This window comes from Dicentrarchus labrax, unplaced genomic scaffold, assembly GCF_905237075.1.
Source record: "Dicentrarchus labrax unplaced genomic scaffold, dlabrax2021, whole genome shotgun sequence".
Lineage (NCBI taxonomy): Eukaryota > Metazoa > Chordata > Actinopteri > Moronidae > Dicentrarchus > Dicentrarchus labrax.
The window spans coordinates 13,094,938-13,119,857 of record NW_026136708.1 but is presented as its reverse complement, the minus strand read 5'-3'; the positions used below and the strand labels follow the sequence as shown (position 1 = coordinate 13,119,857).

General features: G+C 40.0%; 1 protein-coding gene across 1 annotated transcript; it reads left to right on the top strand.

The window, feature by feature from the left end:
• The first annotated feature begins 1,912 nt into the window (after window positions 1-1,912).
• tfap2d (transcription factor AP-2 delta (activating enhancer binding protein 2 delta)) lies at window positions 1,913-17,525 on the top strand. The gene is made up of 8 exons (XM_051410070.1): window positions 1,913-2,153; window positions 2,857-3,375; window positions 6,322-6,382; window positions 11,497-11,662; window positions 13,164-13,282; window positions 13,419-13,560; window positions 14,497-14,610; window positions 16,002-17,525. Exons 1-8 carry the CDS (start codon window positions 2,115-2,117, stop codon window positions 16,216-16,218), a joined length of 1,377 nt encoding a protein of 458 aa, XP_051266030.1. The 5' UTR covers window positions 1,913-2,114; the 3' UTR covers window positions 16,219-17,525.
• The last annotated feature ends 7,395 nt before the right edge of the window (window positions 17,526-24,920 follow it).

Genomic DNA, 24,920 nt, shown 5'->3' with positions numbered 1-24,920 from the left:
TGGTTTGTTTTGAATGGCAGGAAATCTGACAGACTCTCCTCTCCTCCTTCAGTTTCCTCTCCTCCCCTCTCCTTTATTTCCCTTTGCTCCTCTTCAGGCTGTGACCACAAGCTTTGGGCTTCTGCTTTTTACGTTTTGTATTCCTGTTGCTTCCCGGGTGGCCTAAGGGCAAGGCAGCAATAGACTGTTCATTCTAATATAATAGGCTAGATGCTCACTGTGTGGCTCTGTACACCTGTTACTATTGAGATGCTTTGTTTATTATCCTATAAAACGTCAGCAAAATAATTTATCCGATTACATTTACCTGGTTATATTATTTAATATTAGGTTATATCATTATTTTAAGCCTATGCTTTCAAATAAATAGAAACAAACAAACCCCTCCTCTATCATCTTCCTCTACAACACCACAACGGCTCCGTTCAGCTGGGCAAGACCACCCCGAGGGCGCTTGCTCAGGTGAGTTACAGCACGAGGAGAAAAGCAGAGAGAGAGAGAGAGAGAGAGAGAGAGAGAGGGAGAAGGAGAGGGAAAGAGAGAGAGAGAGAAAGAGAGAGAGAGAGGAAGAGGTCATGAGGCTGACCGACTGACCGAAAAAATAGACCCACTTCTGATCTGCCAGTCCAGATTAGAATTGAATAATAATAATAATAATGATAATGATAATGATAATGATAATGATAATGATAATGATAATAATAGGCCTGATGATAAGAATAGAGCACACATTATTATTATTATAATAATAATAATAATAATAATAATAATAATAATAATAATAATAATAATAATAGGCCTGATGATAAGAATAGAGCACACATTATTATTATTATAATATAATAATAATAATAATAATAATAATAATAATAATAATAATAATAATAATAATAATAATAATAAAGGCAGCACTCGCCATCAACCATTCTTCGATTCAACCATGCACGCGCCTCTGGTCACACATACACACACAATGCGGATTTGAAAAGAGAAAAGGTCTCGTGCTTCTGTCGGTTGTTCACAAAGGCAACACTCATAGCAACCCCCCTCCCTCCCTCCTCCCCCTCTCCACCATAAAGAGAAAAAAAATGTTCATCAAAAGCTGTTTTCCATGAATGAGTAAAAAAAGAAAGAAAGAAATACATGAGCAGCATTTTCGGTTATATTTAACACATTTGCACATATAAATTGTACAATAAAAAGCCATAATAATTACAATTACTGATTTATTTTTTAATCAAGCTATTTTAATTCATAAACCCTCTAAAGGATAATAATATATCGATTCCATTGTGATTGGATCGAATGAATCTCTACTGAAAAATGAGTGCACATGTTGTTTCATTATAATATCCGTATTTAAACACCACAGTATTAAAAAAATGCCTAAAAACAGTAATAATGAAAAGACATCTGAGGCATGCAGAAAACATCGAAAACACCCCGTTTCCAAATAATATACCTCATCGAGGCTGAGTAAATGAATTCCAGGCTCGTCCTAGAAACCAACGAAAATCAATTTTTATTCCGTTGATAATTGTCGAAATTAGCTTTATAATATTTCAAAGCAAAACTTACATTTCTGTTGAAAATCCGCACATTTTTGTGAAACGACTTTAGCCGACGTGTGTATTTAAAATAAAATAAAATAATACCACGACGAAACAGAAGCAGAAGACCTTGTGAAAATACAAACGGGTCAAAAAAGGAAAATGTCCACAAAAAAGCGTAGAAAATGTTGAAAGAAGCACTTGGTTCCTTATTAAGGCGAAGATACAATATTTATTCCTTGTCTCCTGGGATGCTCCGCTCCGTCTATTGTCCTCCCATTCCTCAGTGCTGATGCTTAATTTTCAAAACTTCTATATTACCAAGGGACCTACGACATCAGCCGAGAAATACCCTGCAAGTACAAAATCCGTGAGCCAGCCCCGTCCGTGCAGAGGGGAGACGCTCGCGTTCCGCCAGCTTTCTGCCGTTACCGAGAGCGCGCGAGGGGGGACTTTTCCATTTCTCTCGCTTTTTTTGGAGGATTTTAACGCATTTTTATTATTATTCGTTCGGGGCCAGAGAGCGGAGAAAAAAAAAAAACGGGTTACTTTGGAGAAAGCACAATGTCAGCGACCTTCCCCGGACTTGTCCACGACGCAGAGGTAAGCTAATTTATTTACCTAACGTCCTTTAATTCATGAAATTATAGCCGCTGTGGCAGGAGAATAAATATTGCTTTGTTTAAACTGAGTTATGGAGGCATTTCGAGACTGCGGCTGCTCTCAAGAATTCTCTAACTGGAATATATCCTACTGTATCGCATGGATATATATATTAAAAAAAAAAAACTAACATGCATGGAGGGAGATATGAGTCGTGCATCTCACTGCAGCTGCCGGTAAAAACGGAGCTTTTTATTAGTGTGTGGAAGCAAATGAGGCTCGAGTGTGAGCCGGTAACAGTGTGATTAGAACATTTTAGGGCGGAACACTCCGCTGTGTCTCACTCTGCTTACCTCCCATCCAGAATGAGCGAGGGAGCTGGGACAGTAAATTTGCCGGCAGCCCGGTAATAATAATAATATATAACAGCACGCCTTTTAAAAAAGCTGCAAGGAGAGTGACAGGCATGCCAAAGGGAGGGGAAAAAAATACCGATGGCTCCTGTTGCCGTGCGTTCGTTCCCCTCCCGGGCGTGTGGAAGTGACATCTCCTTCAGGTGGTTTAAAGTGGGAAGAGAAAAAAAAAACCGCTTTGAGTGTGTGAGTTGTGTTTTTGAGTGTGTTTGGGAGGCAGAGAGAGGAGACACCGGCTGATGCTAAATGACACGGCTCATATATTTCCCCGTCTCTTTATTATCTTGTAGATACGTCACGACGGATCAAACAGCTACAGGCTCATGCAGCTCGGTTGCCTGGAGTCCGTGGCCAACTCCTCGGTCGCCTACTCCTCCTCCTCCCCGCTCACCTACCCGGCGCCGGCGGGGACGGAGTTCGCCTCGCCGTATTTCTCGGCCAACCACCAGTACACGCCCCTCCACCACCAGTCCTTCCACTACGAGTTCCAGCACTCCCACCCGGCCGTGGCCCCGGAGGCCTACGGGCTGAACTCGCTGCACTCGGGCCAGTACTACCAGCAGATCCACCACGGAGAGCCCGCCGACTTCATCAACCTGCACAACGCGCGCTCGGCCCTCAAGTCCTCCTGCCTGGACGAGCAGCAGCGGCGCGAGCTCGGCTGCCTCGACGCTTACCGGCGCCATGACCTGTCGCTGATGACGTCACACGGCTCCCAGGCCTACGGCGTCGGTATGCACCACCCGGACCAGAGGCTGCTGCCCGGCGCCGGCCTGGGTCTCCCTACGCCCGCTTCAGACGACCTACAGGTACCGGCGGCCTCCATCACCTCTCTCTCCCCCCGCTAACTCACAGTCTCCCATCACCTCAAGGCCCGAGATCCAACTGTGCCCCTCCCACCTTTGCCACGGCTTCTCATCTGTGGTTTATTAGCACTGCAACATAAGAAATGATAAGATTACAAACCCTAAAAAGCTGCCACAAGACCCAGTATCCCTGCTCCACTGGCCCGTGGACCCCCCTCTCTCCCTCCCCCTTCCCTCCCTCTATTGTACACAGCAATTCCAAAAAATATTGAACAGAAAGACAGCGCCAGATGTCTGTCTGCCTGTTGTCTGTGACACTGACGAGGCTGTGTTACATGTGGCCTGTAGGTTATCCGCAGCCACTGACTCTGTCCTGCTTTGGAGTGAATAATACTGGAGATCATCTTGAGATCATTTTGTTGCCAAACCAAACGTGACTGTACACCAGGCTGAGTAAATGTCAAGTGCACACGGCGCCGTGCCCCTGAAAGGCAGGCCTGTTTTCTAAAGGTTAATTGACTGGCAGTCTATACAACCCTATTGTGAAATCCGCCCTTTATTTTCCCAGAAACACACGTGACCCATATTTTACATAATTCTTTTCGATGTAAAGAAATGGTCGAGATGAAAACGGATTCGCACGGTTCTGTGTGTGTGTGTGTGTGTGTGTGTGTGTGTGTGTGTGTGTGTGTGTGTGTCCGGCTGTCTGCTGAGGCAAAGAAAAGCCGCTGGTTGCTCTATTCTCCGGTAAAGGGCGGATTAACGGATCGGGGTTCAGGGCACAATGCCCAGCTCGAGCGCCATAAAGCACCGTAGTTTATCCAATTACCGACTTAACGTCAATCAACTTTGTTACTTATGCAGCGACATCTGAGCTGGTTAAATCACGTCTCTAGTTAAACACAATTTAAGACAGCGACACATAATTTCAGTCACGTTAACCAAGTCCACTCAAGTTCAGCTTTTTTTTTTTTTAACATGTCATTACGCTATATAGACTGAAAGTGTCCTAATGTTTACACTCAATAATAATAATAATAATAATAATAATAATATTTTAATACCGATGAAAAAACATCTGAAGAATAATCGTATATTTATTTATGTATTAGCCTATGTTTTATTAGTATAACAAGTTAAATTCATTCTTTTAATGTATTTATTTTACTTTATTTAAAGGGTGTGGCAGAATAGCCTGAGGATGATGATGTATATTAAATTACAAATTATAGGAATTCTCCCTAAATATTGCAGCGAGACCTGCATTATTTTTATATTTTTATTTTCTATTTTAAACATTTCAGTGTAAAATTTAATTTGTGCCAATAACATGCAATTTCTTCTACATAACATTTGTTGCTAAATTACATTAGTCAGACATTAATTTTATTTTATTTCATTTTCCAAACCTATAGACTCATAGTTGATCATTGTTATGAGCAAATGCTATATTTATCTAAAGCTGCTGGCACATAAAAGGAGCACAGGTTTGACCCTTTATTGAGGAAAAGAAAGAAACGGGCTCGTGAACCTGAGCTTTGCACGAGGCGGATGTATGAACGGAACAGATGCGCCTATGGTCTCGTGCAGCCCGGTCGCATCTTTGAGCGCGTTAAAGAGATTTTCATGCTGAACAAAAGCAGCTGCCACACCTTTCTCCCGTCACTAAGCTAATTCATGCAAGACCTCTGCGTTTTGTATATTGATTTTATAATCACTTTAGCTTCGGAATAGAAGAAAAGAAACAGAGCAGGAGCTGGTTAAGAAAGAACTACAACAAGCTCCTTTTTTTTTTCCAGGTTTATTTTAATCAGAGTTTTTTTTTCCCTGCGTGGGCCTGGCCTGGAGGCTCGCACGGGGGGATTAAGTGTTTTCTGAATAAAAAAGCGCGTGTTCTCCTTTCTTGATGACATTGTTGATAGCACGCGAGTGTGATCTGGACCAAAATGGCGGCGGTAACAGGTTTCCCATACATACAGGCCTGTATACACACTGCTGTATGCTACAGAGTGATCCCCAACAGGTTGGTGGCTGCAACAAACTCTGGACACTTGTGCTCATTTCCCAGTCTGGAGGAGTTGTACTGTCCTCTCTTATAGCCTGGAGCCTTTCAAATTAAGCTCGTTTCTGGGTGAGCCGTGAGCTGCATCCTTTATTTTATTTTTTTTTACCCTGCCCTCAATTTTTACTCAAAGCCTCCTAAGTGACGTACACTTTCTAACAAAAAGGCTTCCACCACTAGAAAATGGCTCAAAGGGGGGTGCAACAGGGCCAGTTTGTGAGAAGCTATAAGGTGGAAAACTTTACCGGTGTTGTAAAAAAAAAAAAAAAGAAACCTAAAAGGGTCTTATACTGCAGTGGTTCCCAACCTGTGGGTCGGGACAGACACATCTGAGGGGTCATAATATGATAAATTGTGCAGGATATAATCAAGAAAATGTTATTTATTTTAGACTTTTTATAGTGTTTTCTTGTGAAATACTGACTTCAATCTCTTAAAGCTTCGAAACAATTAAATAACCTGAGAGAGACAAATCATTCCAACTGAATATATCTCATGTCACAAGCTAATCACTGATACAGGTGTAAAGAACTGGTGTATGGTGCGATCTAGATCAGCAACAGGGCTGCTGTTATCATTAAATTCATTCGTTTTTCCTTTAATCTGACACTGCATTCATTCCATGGTCTTATTGTTAATAATCTATAGAGACGGGCTCTTACAAGGACAATAAGGATGTGTCGTTTGTCTGTGTGTGATGGTGAATAAACACCTGGATGTCCACAGGTAAACAAGAAAAAGAGGGGAAAAAACCTAAAGAAACGCAGTTCATTTCAGCTTGTTTCTGCAGCCTGACAGCAAAGAGTGTGCTCCAGCAGTGGGTAAAAAATCTAGGTGAAGTGATTTCACCTCCCCTGCTCGTTACTAATGAGTGCGTGTCTCCGCAGGGCTCCGTGGAAGCGCAGTGTGGGCTCGTGCTGAACGGCCAAGGGGGCGTCATCCGGAGAGGTAAGGCCCCGTTTATTCTCTGTTGTTGTACCGGAGGCCGTGAACACTCACGGCTCGACACGACGAGACAAGACAAGCGAGTAGGCAGACAAAACAGGCGGAACACTCCTGTCTCTTGTCTGCTGTCAACATGTTACAGCGGGAACGGCCCCCGTTTTCTCGCCTATTTAAACGTTAACACACTGTACACGCGCAGAGACGGTGCTCCCCATCTCCTGTATGAAATGGACTGTCACTCAACACCTACCTCTTTCTCTTTTTTATTTTAAAACCTAGTCACCCCTAAACTTTGTGTCTGTTTTTAGAGTAAATTAAAATGTCAACACAGCCATGAACAAATGGCTGATTTAATAGTGTAAACCCAGAGTTAACACATGTTATACTGTCATATTACAGCCTGTCACACAGCAGTTAAACTCTTCCTCCCTTTTTTTTGAAGTCAAACCTGTAGGCTACGTTTTAACAGCGCAGACTGACGGCTCGCCTTTGTTTTCATGAAATAAACACGTTATTTTAATGTCATGTTTATTTTAAGATCATAAATTCATCATAATCCCCCAAACATTGCTGTTGATGATCTCATCCTCCTCTGTAATATAAAACAAATAGGAAAACACGGATATTATTAAATAGAATTATTTATGCTGTTATTTTTAGTAGCCTATATTTAAAAACCTCTAAAGTAATTAATAATGTCATAACCGGAGTATAGTCGACAGTTTAAAAGGGTGTAAAGCTTAAATTGACAAATTAATTAAAATTAGGCTCTATAGGTCTATTGTAAATAAAAATAAATTAAGTTCGATTATGCTAAGAGGAAATAGAAAATACCATCATATAGGCTAGGTCTATTAGAATATAAATTACTTGAAGCTAAAGGGATGTCATTTCAGTATTACCACACATTTGATTGCTTCTTCTTACTTTCTTTTATTTAGACTGTTTGCCGGGCTGTGGTGTAAACCATAACCACAGTGGTCATTATGTATTTGGAGTGCAGTAATTGCTGTTTCCTGTATGTGCCTGTATGTTTACTGAGAGCCAGCAGAATTAATCTTTTAAAGGCTGGGTCGTGTAGGCGGCCCAGGTCGACTCTTCAAAGGGGGGGGCGAGGATGTGGACTCGGCCTGCGTCAACTCTTAAAGACCAGACCTGATCATTTCCAAATGAGTCTGGGTTTTAAACACGCTGCGGATCTGCTTTTTTAGTCCATCAAAGCCTGCTCCGGGTTTTTGATTTTAGTCGGGACTAGGCTATGAGTAGGCCTAGTTTCCATACAGAGAGGAAGGCTGTGTCTCGGGTTTAATTTTTCATCAGGCCTGCCTAGGTGTTGGGGCTTTTCTCTCGGATTGACGCGGGAATCCCTTCGCTATCACTTTCGGTTAATGGTGCGCCGTATTTGGCCCTGAGCTCAGCCGCTGCAACCATCACAACCAATAATCTTTGCTTTACCTCCCGCTCCCGTATCGATAGCTTCTCTCGCCTCGGGCGGACGCTTTGATATGCTAATACCGAGCGGGGCCCCGGATTCAGTCGAGATCATATTAATGTTGTTCTTTCTGACTGCGGCTTTGGCGGCATGAATATTCACATAACCTTTTTCAAAAGAAAATCACTCAAGAAACGCGGATCCTACTTAGGAGGAGTCGTCTGTGTTTTTAATCACCCCGCTATCCCCTTTTCCAGTTCAGCTCTAACGGCAGTCTCACAGATCAAGCTGATCTGTCAGGCGCGCGCCCCCGCCACTACAGCCCGTGCACGCGCCCCTCTTTTTTTTTTTTTTTCTGTCAAGACATTGGCGGGCTTTTTAGAGCTATAAACATTGTTGTTAAAATATGAGGAGAATGACATTTGGCCCGTGTCTCTTTTTCTTTAATTTTCGTGGCAAACTCGTAAAAGGCGCTTGATTCCGCGTGTGATCCCGCCCGCCGCTCGCGCCGCAGCCCGAGGCTACTCTCCGTTGCTTAAATACCGTTATCGCCTCTGGGCCCGCGCGCTCCACTGACTGCACTACCGGCAATAGCTCTTTTCGATTGCCCTTGGCAACATAAAATACAAACTACTTTGAATCAAAACATTTTTAGGGGAATTAATATGATGTGAACCCGCGGCTTTCAGAGACGCGCGCCCCTGTCAGAGCGCGTGAGTCTGACAGACAGGTCTAGCCCGGTTTGTGTCACATACAGACACAGACGAGCCGGACTTCACACGCGCACGCCACACACGCGCACATACACACACAGACACACACACACACACACACACACACACACACACACACACACACACACACACATACAGGAGGCCCAAGATTAACCAATAGTATCAGTCAATTCCCTCGATCTGCAATAGTCCGTTTTTGACAGCCTGAGTGAAATACAAGTCCCATACAGTCTGGTACAAAGCGCTGCCCGCTGGACTACAACAGGCACAGTTGTGCGTTGTGGGCACGAGCCGCTGCTGTCCATGGTGCTGAACCTGCAGGTCTAACTTCCTTCCTGCGGCAAAAATAAACTGATATGGAACTAGCAGTTTTCTGCTGATTGTGAATAATAGATTCTTAGAGCTAAAATATAGGTTACAGTTGGTCATATATGAGGCTTAGCTGGTGGCCAAATTGTCCACATTGCCCCCCGAAAAGATTGGCGTGTGCAGCAAATCTTCGCCTGCAGCGTTGTTCTATTCGGCCTAAATTGCATCCTTTTCTTCATTCCATCATATCCACCACGGCCTAATAACAAAGCGACACACCCTGCTGTTAGATTTGATAATGAGGCAGATGAATAATAGAATATAGCCTACAGTACATCAGACAGAAACCTTGCGTTTCAGCTGCTTGGGACGTTAGTTCAAGTGAAAGTTTAATAATAATAGGCCTACTCAGAGCAGTCGATATATTCCAGGAGGACCCCAGCAACACTGATTCAGATGCAATTAATAATGTGAAAGAGCCTTCACTATCACAACCCCAATCATTTATTCACACATTCAGGAGCCTCAAGTCCACAATGAAACCAACATGGTGGTTGGTGGAAGGTGATTAAAGGAAGGTTTTGTTTTCCCCTCCTGGGAATACAGCAGACTTTTCTTACATACAGACAAATATTGAGCTGAAACAGAAATATAAATATATGTACATAGTTGAAAAAAGAAAAAAACTAAATGTAATATTTAACTAGAAAAAAGGAGTCTGATGAAGCGCTGAGTGAAACACATTGATCTTATCACTGATTGAAGATACTTGATCCTATATATTTCTGTTAACAGTGTGTGCATTTATTATCACAATCTTTTCTTGATCAAAATTATATTTAAACATCTATTGTGTTTACAGTAATACCGTGGGAAGAGTATAGAAGGATGATAAAGGCGAATAAACCAGCAAGACCAGTGAAAAACTAGTATTTCAGAAAAACAAATTGCTCTTTGATGGGTTAAATAAGCCATTTAAAAATCCATTAAAGGGGAAAACAGAACTGTTTTTATTAGATTATGAAAAGGTGAGATTTTGAACATGCATGTTTTTTATAGGATGGCGACAAAGATGAAAACTGGAATATAAAAATATCAAGTTTGATAAATTTCAATGTAATAACACAAGTGGAAAGAGCATTTTCTTTCCTGTACAGAGAAGAAAACCTCCATTCAGTGTGGACAGTAGACACTACTGCACACTGGCTATTATTACTACACCTAGAGGAGAGCCAACAGACCTCCTGTTTGCTCTGATCACACATATAATTTGTATAATGTCACATATATGTGAAAAGGTTTGTACACATTTAACCGACTTTAAACAAAGTTCCAAAATATTAGACAATAAGAACCAACCAAATGTGTGTGTTTGAGCGTCTACACAAGAACACGTATCAAACTGTTTTATGAACGATGTTAATCCAGTACTTTGAATCTAGGTATTTCAAATCCTAAAAGAGTTTTTATTGGATACGTTCAGTACAGACCTGGAAGCACCTTAAAAGTAAAGAAAGAGGCTCTTGCAGCTCTTGTAATAGAACAATACAGAATCTTCTCATTACTTCCAGCATTCATTGCAAATATATCCCTCAAAGTCAAGGCCCCATGATGCTTTTCAGCACTTTTTGATTCGTACTTTATTTTGACACAGGGTTCATTTGCTTTTTGTCTGGCAGGAGTTTGGTGTAATGGTGCGTGCATGGTTCAGTGCAAACACAGTGGAACCGAACATCCAGAATACCTAACTTATTGTTTTTTATTTTAATATACTTTTAAATCAGTATTACAGAGATGTTTTTGGTATAATGCAACTGAATATTTATAAAAACCCAACGATAAACCAGCCTGCACAATTTAAAATATTCAAGACTGTGTCTACATAAGGGCTCTCCTAAAATAACAGAAACTTTGTTGCAAACAAGTATCGATTCACAGTAAAATGTGCCCAAACGTTGGGTCAAAATTCCTATAGAAGCCTACTCATGTCAAACAATCACTGGAAACCTGCAGTACACAGATGTAGAACTGGTGCTACATGTGGCACCTAAACATAGAAGAATTATTCTGTTAAAAATGTTGTTAAACGCAGAATTGTTAGAGAAATAATTTACCCATCATGTATTCACTCCTATGTGAGTTGAAACACAGATGGAGTTTGTATGTTCAAATAACACACAGCCAATTATCTAGCAGAGCTCCACGTCAGCCTCCTCCAAAGCTAACTGAAGTGACAAGAAACTGGTTATTCACTGTTCTATTAAACACTATTACGATAAATAAACCAGTTCAAAACCATTTGGATAATCTAAAAAAGCTGAAATCAGAGTTGTTTGTCTTAGCTCAAGATCAGAATAGGCTGCGTCTTTAATTTGTGTTTGGTTTAGAGACAGTGTGGGCAGAAATGTGTACTGTGTGTGACAAAAGAACGGTAGTTAATATAAAAATATAAAGTCTTATGAATAATAACTTTTTTTGCTAGTTGAATGACTATAAAAAGCCAATTTTTGGCTACTGAAGCTGTCGTACAAAAGGTCGGTTGGACTTACAACCTAAACAAGTGTCTCAACTGAGCACACAACTGTGCTGTTCATCCACGCTGAACCTCGTTGTAACAAGCTGTGTGTTGTGTTTGTGTGTAGGAGGGACATGCGTGGTGAATCCTACAGATTTGTTCTGCTCGGTACCGGGCCGACTGTCGCTGCTCAGCTCCACCTCCAAGTACAAAGTCACCATTGCTGAGGTGAAAAGAAGACTGTCCCCACCAGAGTGCCTCAACGCCTCCCTACTGGGTGGCATACTGCGCAGGTCAGTACAAACACACACAGGGCAGAAACACAAGGGTTCATCACAGTCTCTTTATTGGATGCATACAGTGATTGAAGAAAGGATACTGATTTGTTGAAGACAAATCATGGAAGATCATGACATGATATATTTAGAGAATTATGGCTTCACGTAGAACCATTTCATCTTGTTACTGCAGAGAACTAAACTGAACTGTTTATGTGGGATTCTCAACATCTTCTCTGGAGAATGAGAGACACAAAACTTTATGAACAAGTCCATTTTGCAGCAGCAGGGTTATATAAGAATACAAGTGTGTAAGTGTAATAGTGAAAGGATGTAAGCACCTGGTAGTGTACAATAACCAGCAACTTGTGGACAAAGTCATGACAAATGCATCATTGTACGACTGAGAGCTGTGGATTGACTACAGGGCTGTTCTTCTGTATTATCAAAGTGTTTCAGTTATTTTGTCCACCCACAGTATATCCTGTAAAAAATGATATTGAAGTAAAGAGGCGAGTGTGATCAAGAAAAAACATTGGCGGGTGAACACTGGTGAGCGCTGCCTGAGTGTGTAGTCCTCAGAAGAAAGAGAGGATATACAATAGTCACAAAGAGTATTGTAGGCGAACGAGGGGCCGGGGCTGCACGCGCCGCCATGCCCAGGGAGCCAGAGGGAGGCGAGACCAGGCCAAAGCATGCCAGGATCAGAGGAACCAGAGGAAAGCAAGAGTTGCCAGCACTGTATTATTGATGAGGCAGAGAGAAAGGGAAGGGGGGAAGAGGAGAGAGAGAGAGAGCAGAGAGAATATGGCTCGTCCTACAAGATGAGGCATCAACAAAGTAAAAAAAAAATAGAGGTGTTCATCCTGATCTGGAGTGGAATAAAATCACAGACACAACACAGAAATGGTTGTAAGACATGAGAATCTGAGCTGTGTTTTCACGTGTGTGTTGCTGGTTTGTATCATTTGAATCAACTTCAATGTACAGAAGTTTATCTCAAGTGAAACTGCTGGGACCTCTGGTTTGTTACAGGATGATAGAAAACCCTCAGTAAAATTAAACCAAATGATCTTTAAAGTTTTACCTGATAGAAAGTAAGCACATATGCTTTTAAAATTTCACATAAAAGATAAAGAAATGACAGGGAGCATCGTTCCTCTGTTTTCCAAAATAGAACTTATAGAAAGAGACAAATGCTCAAATAATGACAGAAGAAACTCAAGGGGACCACATCCATTTATAAAGAAAGCTTATTTTATATATAATGAGTTGACATGTTTTAATTTTATACTCTTTGATTTAATTATTTTGTCAAATCAAAGCGAATCTATATTCTTCCATCCTTAATTAAACACACTTTTTTTGTAGAATAAGAAGGCCAGAGATTATTTTATTCGTATTTTGGTTCAATTCCTATGAAAAATGATCAAGTGATCAATAATGATGAGGACATGTGATGCTTATGATGTGAAAGGTGTGATGTAAAAAAAAAAGTCATTTTACTTTTCCACAGAGCAAAGTCTAAGAACGGAGGCCGGTGTCTTCGTGAGAAATTAGACCGTCTAGGCCTCAACCTGCCGGCAGGACGGAGGAAAGCTGCCAACGTCACACTGCTCACCTCCCTGGTGGAAGGTAAGAGGCTTTTGTCCAAAAACTCTTCCTGAATGCTTTAGTTATACCTTCAGATATATTCATTTCATAGTCCAGTTTTCATATTTAATTAGTTTAGTGCTTGTTTCATCAGTCTTTTTTCTGGTTTTGTGTTCAGGTGAGGCGCTCCACCTGGCGAGGGACTTTGGCTACACCTGCGAGACAGAGTTTCCCAGCAAGGCAGTGGGAGAACATTTGGCGAGGCAGCACAGTGAGCCTAAAGAAACCAGCGCACGCAAGAAAATGGTTCTGGCTACAAAGTAAGAATACTAACACTCATGAATAGAATAGCACAGTCACACTGAAACCAAACAACAAACATAGAGCTTAAATTGTGTTTGTAGCTTCTCAGCAAGATACAGTGTATTTTATTCGGAAATTTTCCTGATGTTAGTGTTTTCATGTCTTGGCCACAATGGACCCATCAGATGAAAGGTCAATAGGTGTAGGTGAAAATCACAATCAGTTCCAGAGTTGCAACAGGGGAAAGAAAAATGCATAATTTCAAAACTAATTCTTTGATAAAAAGTGCTTGGACCAACACATTCAGCAACAAGAAATTGACTCTCAGAAACAGACAGAGGAAGTTTAACAAGCAATATATATATATATATATATATATACCATTATATAAAAATTAAAACATGCATACTTGGGAAAATGCTCTCCAACTCCATCACACACTCTTTTCATGCTTAGAGCATAAACTACATTTGAATTTAAAGATATTGTGCTTGCAAATACATTTTGGGCTATCAGGCTTGTGTTTATTTTACAGTATGAGCTGCATTTACTGTAAATTCTTATGAGCACATCGAGTACTGAATGTGCAGGGGGGAAACAGCTCCCGCTCTCTCTCCCAGCTAAGTTGATTGCCATCCCAACAATGATTTCAACACTGAATAAAATCTAAAGACAGTCCGGACCAATGTTGAAAACCGCCTTTGACTCTGACAATGTTTGGTGTCATGTTGTGAAAGTGTTTTTCTTGTTTTTTGATTGACATTGAACTTGTCTTGCTCCTGCATGTACTATTTCCATCAATTGTTTTCCTGGGAGGAATTCAGGTGTGGGTTGATCCAAAATGAGGAGGATGGGTGCAAGAGAAGGGGGGGGGGGAAAAAAGACACAAATTGTGACGGTTGTGTTGGAGACAGATGGTAAACCCTCACTCCCTCCCTCCTTCTGTCTATCAGGCAAATCTGTAAGGAGTTCCAGGACTTATTGAGCCAAGATCGTTCTCCTCTGGGCTCCTCCAGACCAACCCCCATCCTGGACCTGGACATCCAGAGACACCTCACACACTTCAGGTAACACACACATGCTTCTTTATACAGAATTAATGGACACTTTTTTAAACAGTGTTTCCAATCTGTAGTAGTCTCTAAACACTTAAAACTACGAGTGTAGACCGTTTTCTTGCAGAGCCCGGCTACTCTCCGCTTTGGCTCTGACCGCTTTGCCATTTTCGAAAGATGCAGCTGTGCAGTTTGTTATTTGGCACAAATGACAGAGGAGGAGGGAACAGTGGCTTGTTAGCAGAAATGTCACATCTATGGCGTCATTCTTTGCAGAATATACAAAGTTTTAGCAAACCTCCAAAGGGAGAGATGTACTGTGGGGCAGAGAAATAAGATGTGAGCTTGATTGTATGAACACAGTTATGGCAGATTGAACAGCAGCTTAAAGCTCTGAGCTGAGAGGTAACCAGACATTTATCTCTGTAGGAACCTCCCTGAGGAGAGATCCAAACAAGTATTATATTGTAAAATTAATTTATCTTATATCTTACCACGTACAGTCTCTATTGTTATCCTGCAGTCTTGTGGTGCTTTGATTAACGTCATGATTTTGATGTGTACCATGACTGGATTTTTGGGTAAACTAATACATATAGAAATGGAAATTATATTAAAAGAGCATACAGTACAGTAGATCTGGGTGTGCAAACACATTTTGTTTATAGAAAGTCAAATACAAACATGGTTGATTGTGACTGTTGATCGCTATAAATACCCACCTGCAACTAAGGATTATTTTCATTGATGATTGTTTCATGGATTCTTTTTTATTTAGTCTATAAAATTTCAGAAAATAGTGAAAAATGCCCATCACAATTTCTAAAAGCCCGAGGGTAAGTCTTCAGATGTCTTCATTTCCCCTATCAACAGTCCTAAACCTAAAAACATGATCAAATTAATCACATTGGACAAAGACAGACAGCAAATCCTTACAACTGGGAAGGTAAAACGAGGGAATTTTTGGCATTTTTGCTTGAAAAATTACTTACACAGTACATCGATTACAAAAATAGTTGTCAGTTTTCTGTCAATCAGCTACTGAAATATGTTTAATCCTGACAACATTCAGGCCTTGAACTTATTATAGTTGTAGTATTCCGTGTTTTCCCATAAATTATTGTAGAAACAGCATTTAGAACATCACAGGGCATTTAAACTCTGCTCTGACAGAGTTAACCCGACTAAAGAAACTCTTTTAGGAGGATTAGAAGCTCCATTGCAGAGAGAGGAAAGTTTCTCTGCAGGTGTACAAACTGAGGAGACAAAAGGAATGTGCACGTCTTCAGTAAACCTGTATGCCTTATGAGCCCCTAACTGTAGGCTACACCTGATTCTTCTTTCTGCACCTGAATGAAAGAAAAGGATTGTTCTCACAGTTGTTTCTGTCTCCTTTCTGACAGCCTGATCACTCACGGGTTCGGCACTCCGGCGGTCTGCGCGGCTCTCAGCACCTTCCAAACGGTCCTGAGTGAGATGCTCAACTACCTGGACAAAAACTCGAGTGGGAAAACAAGTGGACCCACCGACCAACAGATCAACAACAGCTCAGAAAAAACGCAGCTCCGGAAAACAGCCGAGCCCCAGAGCAAAGACGGGAAAACAGAAAAGACTGAGTAGCCCCCACCCAGCCGGTCCCCGTGCCTTGGAGCATTTAGGAGTGTGTGTGTGTGTGTGTGTGTGTGTGTGTGTGTGTGTGTGTGTGTATATATGTGTGTGTGTGTGTGTGTGTGTGTGTGTGTGTGCTCTCAGAAAGGAGTTGTTAATTCCCATGCATTACTGCGTCTTCTTTGGGACAATTCATATTTATTGTAATTTATTTATCTTATGTTTGAAATGTAACACTGACCTGAACTGTCCCAGACAAGACATCCTGATGTGTGTGTGAAGGTAACACATCCTGTTTAGGTGTGTGTGTTTGTGTGTGTGTGTGTGTGTCTGTCTGTCTGTCTGTCCGTCATGACAAGGAGGAGCCTCACTATGGAGACGGCTGTGACTCATCCAAGACTTTTATTTGTTCATTTATTAATTCTAAAAACAGGAAGTAAATACGGACATGCTGACAGCACAGTTTTCCAGGACAGGGGTGGTAACTGCCAACACAAAATAACACACATGTTAAAGGTTTTGGGCAATTTGAGCTCAATTCAGCTAATTCAGATGTGGATTTTCTGCAGCAACACAAAAACTGAAAAAAAAATGTTGTCCTCAGAAGGTTAATTTAATCTGTTTTGTATTAAATTATTACAAAATCTGTCATAATCAACCAAAGTCCTAATTTTGCTTCATTTCTCAGTCGACTGAATTGAAATAACTTTCAATAACTGAACTTCCAAACAGTTTTATCAGATTAAATTGAAAAAGAAATTACTCTGACCCAAACCCTTATACATGCAAACTCAAAAACACTGTTTTCCAACCCCCCCTGTACCTGTGAGAACACTTGAACCTCACCAAGCAGACCTATTTTCATGTCGTACAATCAGTGCCATAGCAACCAGTGTGTTTACCATGTGGTCGACAGAGGAAAAAGGGACTGTTTCTGGAGACTGACGCCACTGCCTGGGGTAGGCTACACACTGTGGTGTGTCTGTGAATGTGTGTGAATGCGTCTTAGTTTGTGGAAGAGATAAAGACAAGAGTGAAAGAGAGAGAGAGAGAGAGAGAGAAGGGTCCAACTCAGCCATTTTGTAAAAGGTGACTTTGCGGTTGCCGTCGTTACTCTTCCCTGTGCATGTCTATCTTTGTACACTCCCCAGATCGCAAGTTTAGCCGACACAAGCTCTCTGACTCGCTCATGAACATTTGTAAAGATATATATAAATATTTAAATTACTTTTCTTGTAGGCTTTCAACTATATATATGTTAAATCCCTACCTTCTAAAATGCTGGTGTTCAATAAAGACAGTTGCTACGTGTTCTACTATTTACTCTGGTTTTAAGATGCTGCACACACACACCACATATAAGCATACATACACACAGAAGGAGGCAAAAGAGCAACCAGAGACCAAAGAGAGGCAACATGGATCAAAGCCAACGAGGGTGAATTATCCATATGAGTTCACAGTGTTAAAATTATAAAAAGTCAGAGTTCCTCTCTAATGTTGTGAAAAAAAGGCTATACCTACAGAAAAGTTCAAAGGCTTTGTCACAATGCCTTTGTGTGCCTGAGCATGTGTATTTTCTTTCAGGTTGAGCGACTTCTGTCAGGTTTCTCTGCTTATTTATATTTCCAAACAAAAAAAAACTGATGATAAAACAGAGAGAGGAGCAGCTGCCTGCTGGCGTCTCCATCCGGGCTCTGTAGGTTCTGTTTACTCTTTAATATTCTAGTCATTTAAAAGGAGGTCACGTTCACTGCATAACACAAAAATACATAATCAGACAGGATGCATTTACAGTGATGCCTGCGCTGGTTTGTCACCATGAATCAATGCAAGTGAGGCCTCAGGTGGAATAATAATAGCGGTAAAGACAGTGATATAAAGAGAGGAAGTGACATGGGAGCAGAATTCCAGTATATTCCCAGTCTTGCTGTTTGGTTTGGTATTTGACAGATGGTGTTATCCCCCAAATATACACAGCTGCAGTCAATGTTTTATGATGCTGGGACAAAGCTGAACCACTGATAATGCATTGCAAAATGTCAAAAAGAATGTACGGTGGCAACAATAAGCTGTCTACAGCCTCTAATTGTGGAGTGACTTGGGTTTTTCATACCTGCTTATACCTCCATACACTTCAACCACAGAGTTTCTATCCAGCACAAGGAAAGTATAAAGGATCTAATCGGAGCTGCAAAAATGATGAAAACACATCGTGTGCAACCAAACTTACAAAACTGCCAACATTTTTGCTTTAGTGCTGAAACAATTATTCAGTTATTTGGTTAATAAACTGAGAATTTTCATAATCATTCATCTGTCATTTATCAAGCCAAAAATGTAAAATATTCTCAGCTTGACACTTCTCAAATGTGAGAATTTGCTTTTTTCCACTCATTTATTCCAGTAAAGAATCATATTTTATAGTTTTGAACTGTTGATCGAACAAAACAAACTCTTGGAAACTGATATTTTATCTCTATTTTCTGACATTTCATACACTAAATGATATGGATGGCCCAGTTTTGCTTATAATGGTAATTTTACTATAATGCACAGCCTTTTGTTTTACACTTATCAAACACAAACTTCAGTGCGGGTTTCTAGCTTTTCTTCCAGAGTAAAATCGATTCTAACATCAACATAACTTATCATTTTCATATTTAACTCCTTTTGCTCCTGATTTCTGTGGTTTTCTAGAGATATTTGCTGCATGTCTTGAAACTCTTCATGAAGCCACACTGAATAAAATGGAGCCTGACAAACACACACATATCCAACTTCTGATCACCAGGAGGCTGATTGAAATGTTGTTTACACTCAGCAGTCTGTAATGACGGGAAGTCCAATATGACACAAACTCAACATTTTGGGTACATGAATGGGTACTGGCAGTTGCTAGGCTACAGAATTCTATAGCTGTAGGTAGATCCTATTATTTTGCTTTTGTTTTTGTTTTTTTAAATGACATGTTTTAATCACATTTTAGTCTGAGCTGCTGGGAAGAACTTCAATGATATCAGTGGCTGATGTGGAAGAATCAGCCTGATATATAATCAAACTCATGTATCTCAAACACTGTGTGTGAAGATGTAACAGAGTGATGTGTATGAGGCAAAGCAGCTTTCTAAATTGGCTCTTTGATGGTTGCTGCATCTCACTGGAGGGTATGAGCGGCAGCAAATAAGCATGAACATACATACTGTACACACCCACACACACACACACACACACACACACATATACACACAGGGCTACACATATGCAGACATACACTCAGAAAAAGCAACTTAATCACAATTTTGTTTGTTATTACTTGCGTGATTAACATGTAATCCCTGCAAAAGACATCCCTGCTGACCCTGCATCAGAATAATAAGCAGCTTGATATAAAATGAGCTGGAAAATGAAATCAATTCATTGCCTGTGCCGGAGTTTCTGTAAATTGACAAACGGACAAGAATGAATCACAAGTTTGACATCTGCAATGCATAATGTGATGGGGCGGCCGATGCATTATTCACACAGGCTATTGATTGCATTACAATGCGGCGCTCTGTTATCACCACATTAAGCATCAGAACATATTTTCAGTTTCAGCATTCTCCGATTCAGCCGTCAGTGCACAATATTGTGTGTTATCTAATTAAATACATGAATCATTCCAATGCAGTGCAGATATTATATATTTGGCATCCAGAACACACACTGAAAATGTACATCTTCAACCCCCGAGAAGCATGTAATGAATACTGCCATTTATATAGAAGTGAATTTAACAGTCTGAGGTCTCAGAGGGACTTTAACTCCTGCTGACTGAGCCCCACAGTCACGAATACCAAACTCTGCTAACTTCTAAGCCCCATCTCTCCAGTCTCTCTCCTCTGAAGCTATAACCCTCCTCCTCCCCTGCCTCTCTGCTAAAACCTCTTCCTCTTCTGTCCTGATCCCATTCAGTCCCAGGAACATTCAAGGCCTTTTCTCCTCAGCTGCCATCCTGACTGTCCCTGTCACTCTCTGTCAACACACAAATACACACACACACACACACACACACACACACACACACACACAAACTGCACTTCACTCAAACCTAAAGGCCTCTCCCACATCCAGGAAGTCAGGAATACCCTTCTCTCTGCTGAGTGCTGTTCAACCTCTGCTGCTTCTGTTAGATCCTGAGAGGGAATTAGAGGTGGGAGTTACGGTTTATTTAACAATCTAGCAAAATGAAGTTTTGTTGCTGGGTTGAACACAACTCTTATCTCAGGCTGTAATGATGCCACACTGCTGTTTTGTTTTGGGATGCAAACTGAGATTTGTCACTTTATCTTTCCTTCCTCTGTAAACATCCATCAGTCACTCCAGAATTCATGTGGACATCATTACTGAGGATTTTATTTGTACCAAACAAAATAATGCAGATGGCCACTGATGGTTTGCTAATATGGAAACAGTGATAATAAAAAAGTAGGGTTTGAAAGATTCTACCTTTTTATGGTGTTTACTTCTGTTGTCTGTTTTATTTAAGTGTCTCAATCAGCAAGCAAGCGAGGCAACATGCATAATAGCAAGACCCTGAAACTGAAACAGCTAAATGAAATTCTGCTGGCTTTAATTGTATTATTCACACCTGTTATTTATACCGCTGTGACATGACAAAATGTCTTCTGTGAAATTGAAATTTTACACATTCAAAAAATATGTATGTAAATCTGAATGCTGCTTACATTTTCCTTCAGTTAGGAGCGATTACTCACATTTACAGGACGCAGTTTCATGCTGATAGTTTATCAAATTCAATGCTGAACTCAGGTCTCCATGTTGTTGCCTCCTTTCTTGGCCCTCGTCTCTTTTCTGTGGTGTTCTAGTGCGACCTAGTGGTTAACAGCGGAACTGCAGCTTTAATATACATAATGTCAGCATGTAATGTGACACCTTTCAGACTGGATCAGGTTAGAAAAGGAAGTCTCAATATAAAAGGAAAGGGTCGTGCATAAAACAAGGTCATATAAGTGTTATTTTTTTAAGTAAAAAAAATAAGACTAAAAAAATAAAAAAAGATGCCTTTATGTCAACAACAAAATGTATAAATCATCAATGAAATATATACTGTATAATACTGGAATAATCCATATAGATACTTATTGAATAACCCATCCATGGCCTTCTTTTCCAGGCATTTGAGACAGTGAGTAAACTAGACCATCCATTCCAATTTTCTGTGTCAGGGCATGATAAATAAAGTATATAATACTACACCACATCTTGTCACTGATACCTATAAGATGTCATTGCCATTTTAAAAATATACTCTAGTTCTCTTTGCTAAGACAGAAAGCAGGACTCAAGTGGAAGCACACACAATCAATTTATCATTTTTAAAAGTCTAATCTAGTGACTGTGAGTCCTCAGTACTCCCCATAACATGAGAGAGTAAATAATTAAAGGATTACGCCACTTTTTCAACATCCCCAAAAACCACACTTACTGTGGAGATCCTATAGTAGATTTGAAAGTGTGTAATTACATGAATGTGAATTAAAGCATTATAGCACAAGGAATACATGTCACACTTGACCCTATGGAAACGTAAAGACGTGCAATAGGATGTGCAACTAAAAGGGCCAAAAGAGTTGGAATCGAAATGATTATAGTCTTTTTCCTGACCGAAATCTCAGTTAAAGTGAAAGTGAGGATGAATATGGCTGTTTCGTGTGGTTGAAAACAAAAGGTAGGGAGCAGATAGAACACTATTAGTGTGACATGCATGTAATGTATGCTGATACATCGTGTGTCAAAGCCCTGCAGGACAACAACCACAACCATTGCCTCCAGACTTCCAGACTGTCAGGACATCTGTCATTGCTGACAGTCATATGCCGTGTGTGTGTGTGTGTGTGTGTGTGTATGTGTGTGTGTGTGTGTGTGTGTGTGTGTGTGTGTGTGTGTGTGTGTGTGTGTGTGTGTGTGAGTGCGTGAAGGAGAGAGAGAGGATCTTTGGCAGCGGGTCATTCCAGAGAACATGGGAACAGCCGTGCTTCTTAAACATTCATGTCTGGTATCCTCAGTGGCAGTTTTTTTTTTTTTTTTTTTTTTTTTGCATCAAACATCAAAAGGGGCTTAACAATGGCAGCAATGTCAGAAAAAATATACACACATACAGGAGTGTATGGACACAGAGAATATCAGAGCTTTAACTGGGATTTATACATCTGAACTCAGTCAAGACCTCTAAAACTTATTCTGACACATAAACTGAAGCTAGTGAGAACAGCTTTTTAATAATTTTAAAGATCAAAAATGGAATTCCTGACAGTAATTTCTGGTCAAAATGTCAAGTTCTGACTCAAGTGTCCATAGACACACATAAACACCTGTATTTCCTCCTAAATAGATACATTTCTTTCTGTAAATAACATACTCTTTCAGTTTGGATGGATGATAGATTGATGCATGTATACTCTTGTGACACTAGGGGGAGCAATTTACACACACTTGGACAACTTCTTGAATTAAAGGGTGGTTGAAGGGGAATGCCAGGCTAATGAAACACTTGTTCTCTCGAAAGATTTTGAATATATTTTTTGTTTTTTAGTAAATCTATGAATGTAGGTGAGACTGAGAACAGATGATTTCATCTTTCTGCTAAGCCAACAGTGAATCCAAGTGACAGCTGTGATTACTGAATGTTGGTTTCATAGGTGCACTTAATCAAGAAATCACAGAAAAATTTATTGTAAAATGGATGCGACTCAGTGATAAGAATAAAAGTATTTCATATAATATTACACACCTGGTGAAGTAGCCCAATTTAAAGGAGAAGCAAACAATTTCCTATGTAATACCCTTCTTCCAATGTCATGTAATGCATGCATTTTATTTAAGTACTAGCTATACTACAATAATACTCTGTTACAAATAAAAGTCCTGCATTCAAAATCTTACTTAAGTAAAAGTACAAAAATATTAGCATCAAAACAAAAGTGCTCATAATATAGAATGAAGGAGTTATTATTAATTACTTTATATACTACTGGGTTATTCCACCAATAATAATACATAATAATTTATTAGTTGATGTATATTTTATACGAATAATCTAAATCTGTAAACTATTGCAGAGCTAAAGATATCAAATAAAATTTAGTGGAGTAAAAAGTACAATATATGTATCTGAAATGTTCTAGAGTAGAAGTATAAAGTATAAAGTAAAATACAAGTACCTCAAAGTACTTGAGTAAATGTACTTTACATTACAATCCACTGGGCATCTGCCATGTAATTTAAGTGGACGCTGATAATCTTTTAATGCCAGAGAGATATTGATTGATTGATTGATATTCACCGTTCTCATTGCCAAATGAAGATATAAATATTTGACAGTGTGAGATTCTGAGAACTTGAGGAAATATATTTCTAAATGTAGGTTTTTAAATAAACTTATTGGGATAAACAGCTGTTTAAATTATTTGGATTTCATGTTATGTTAATTATTATTAATTAATTAACCCACAAATTCAAGTTCAGTAACACCACCAATTGGATATTGCATTGTGATTGTGTAGCAATCTGCACTGGTGTATATAACATAAACACTTCCTGCAATCATTAATGTGACCACACTATTTACAATCAGTGGGTATACTGACTGTAACCTCTCCATCCTGTATTCCACTGCTAATTATTCACAATATATCAATCAATTGTTACTCCAACTAGTCACAACACTTTTTTAATTCGCAATTTATGGGGAGTTTTACACACTTGCCATCCATTACCCAAGTGAGTGATATAGTGTAATCATGTGGTGCCCAGTCTACATGGACTTAGTATATACCACAAGTTTCCAAACATTTCACTATAAATTACAATCAATATGGTTAATCCTATTTCTTGTTGTTCCAACTTCCCAAAAATATTCTATTTCTCCTTTTTCTGGGGACACCCCACAACCCCCAATTGGTCCCCCATCATTACAATACAAGCACAAGTGCACAGATGACAAATCAAAGGAAAAACCTGAATGGGATGAGATGAGTGGGGGGGAAATGCACAGACACAGGTCACAAGGGACCACAGGATGGTTCAATAATGTGATGATATGGTCTTCACAGTCACCAGATTATAACCCAACTGAAAAACAATGGGAGATGTTGGACCAACATGTTGGACAGGGCTCTCCTCCACCAGAATGAGGGAATATCTTTGGTGTTCGTGCCTCCAGTAAACATAAACAGACTTGAGGAATCTATGGCCCAGGAGGACTGAAACAGTTTGAGACAAAAACAGATAGATAGATAGATAGATAGATAGATAGATAGATAGATAGATAGATAGATAGATAGATAGATAGATAGATAGATAGATAGATAGATAGATAGATAGATAGATAGATCAGAAGACTACAAGACAGAGACAGGCATTCAGTATCATGTCACAGGGGCATTAAGAAATACTAGAAGATATGAACTAAAAACACTATACACTTGAATAAAAGAGCCAGAAAATTAGATTGTATTTTAGTTTTTGGTTTAATTTGTCACCTATGTAGAAATCTATCTGATGTCCCTTTAGTATACAGTAGCATCTGTAATAGCTGATGATTACATTCAATCAGATCAGAAGTGTCTTAGTGACCCTTCACCAGAGTTGTTCATCTGTGTGCATGAAGGACTAACTGGCTGTGCTTTTATTTTGGAAATTACAGAGAT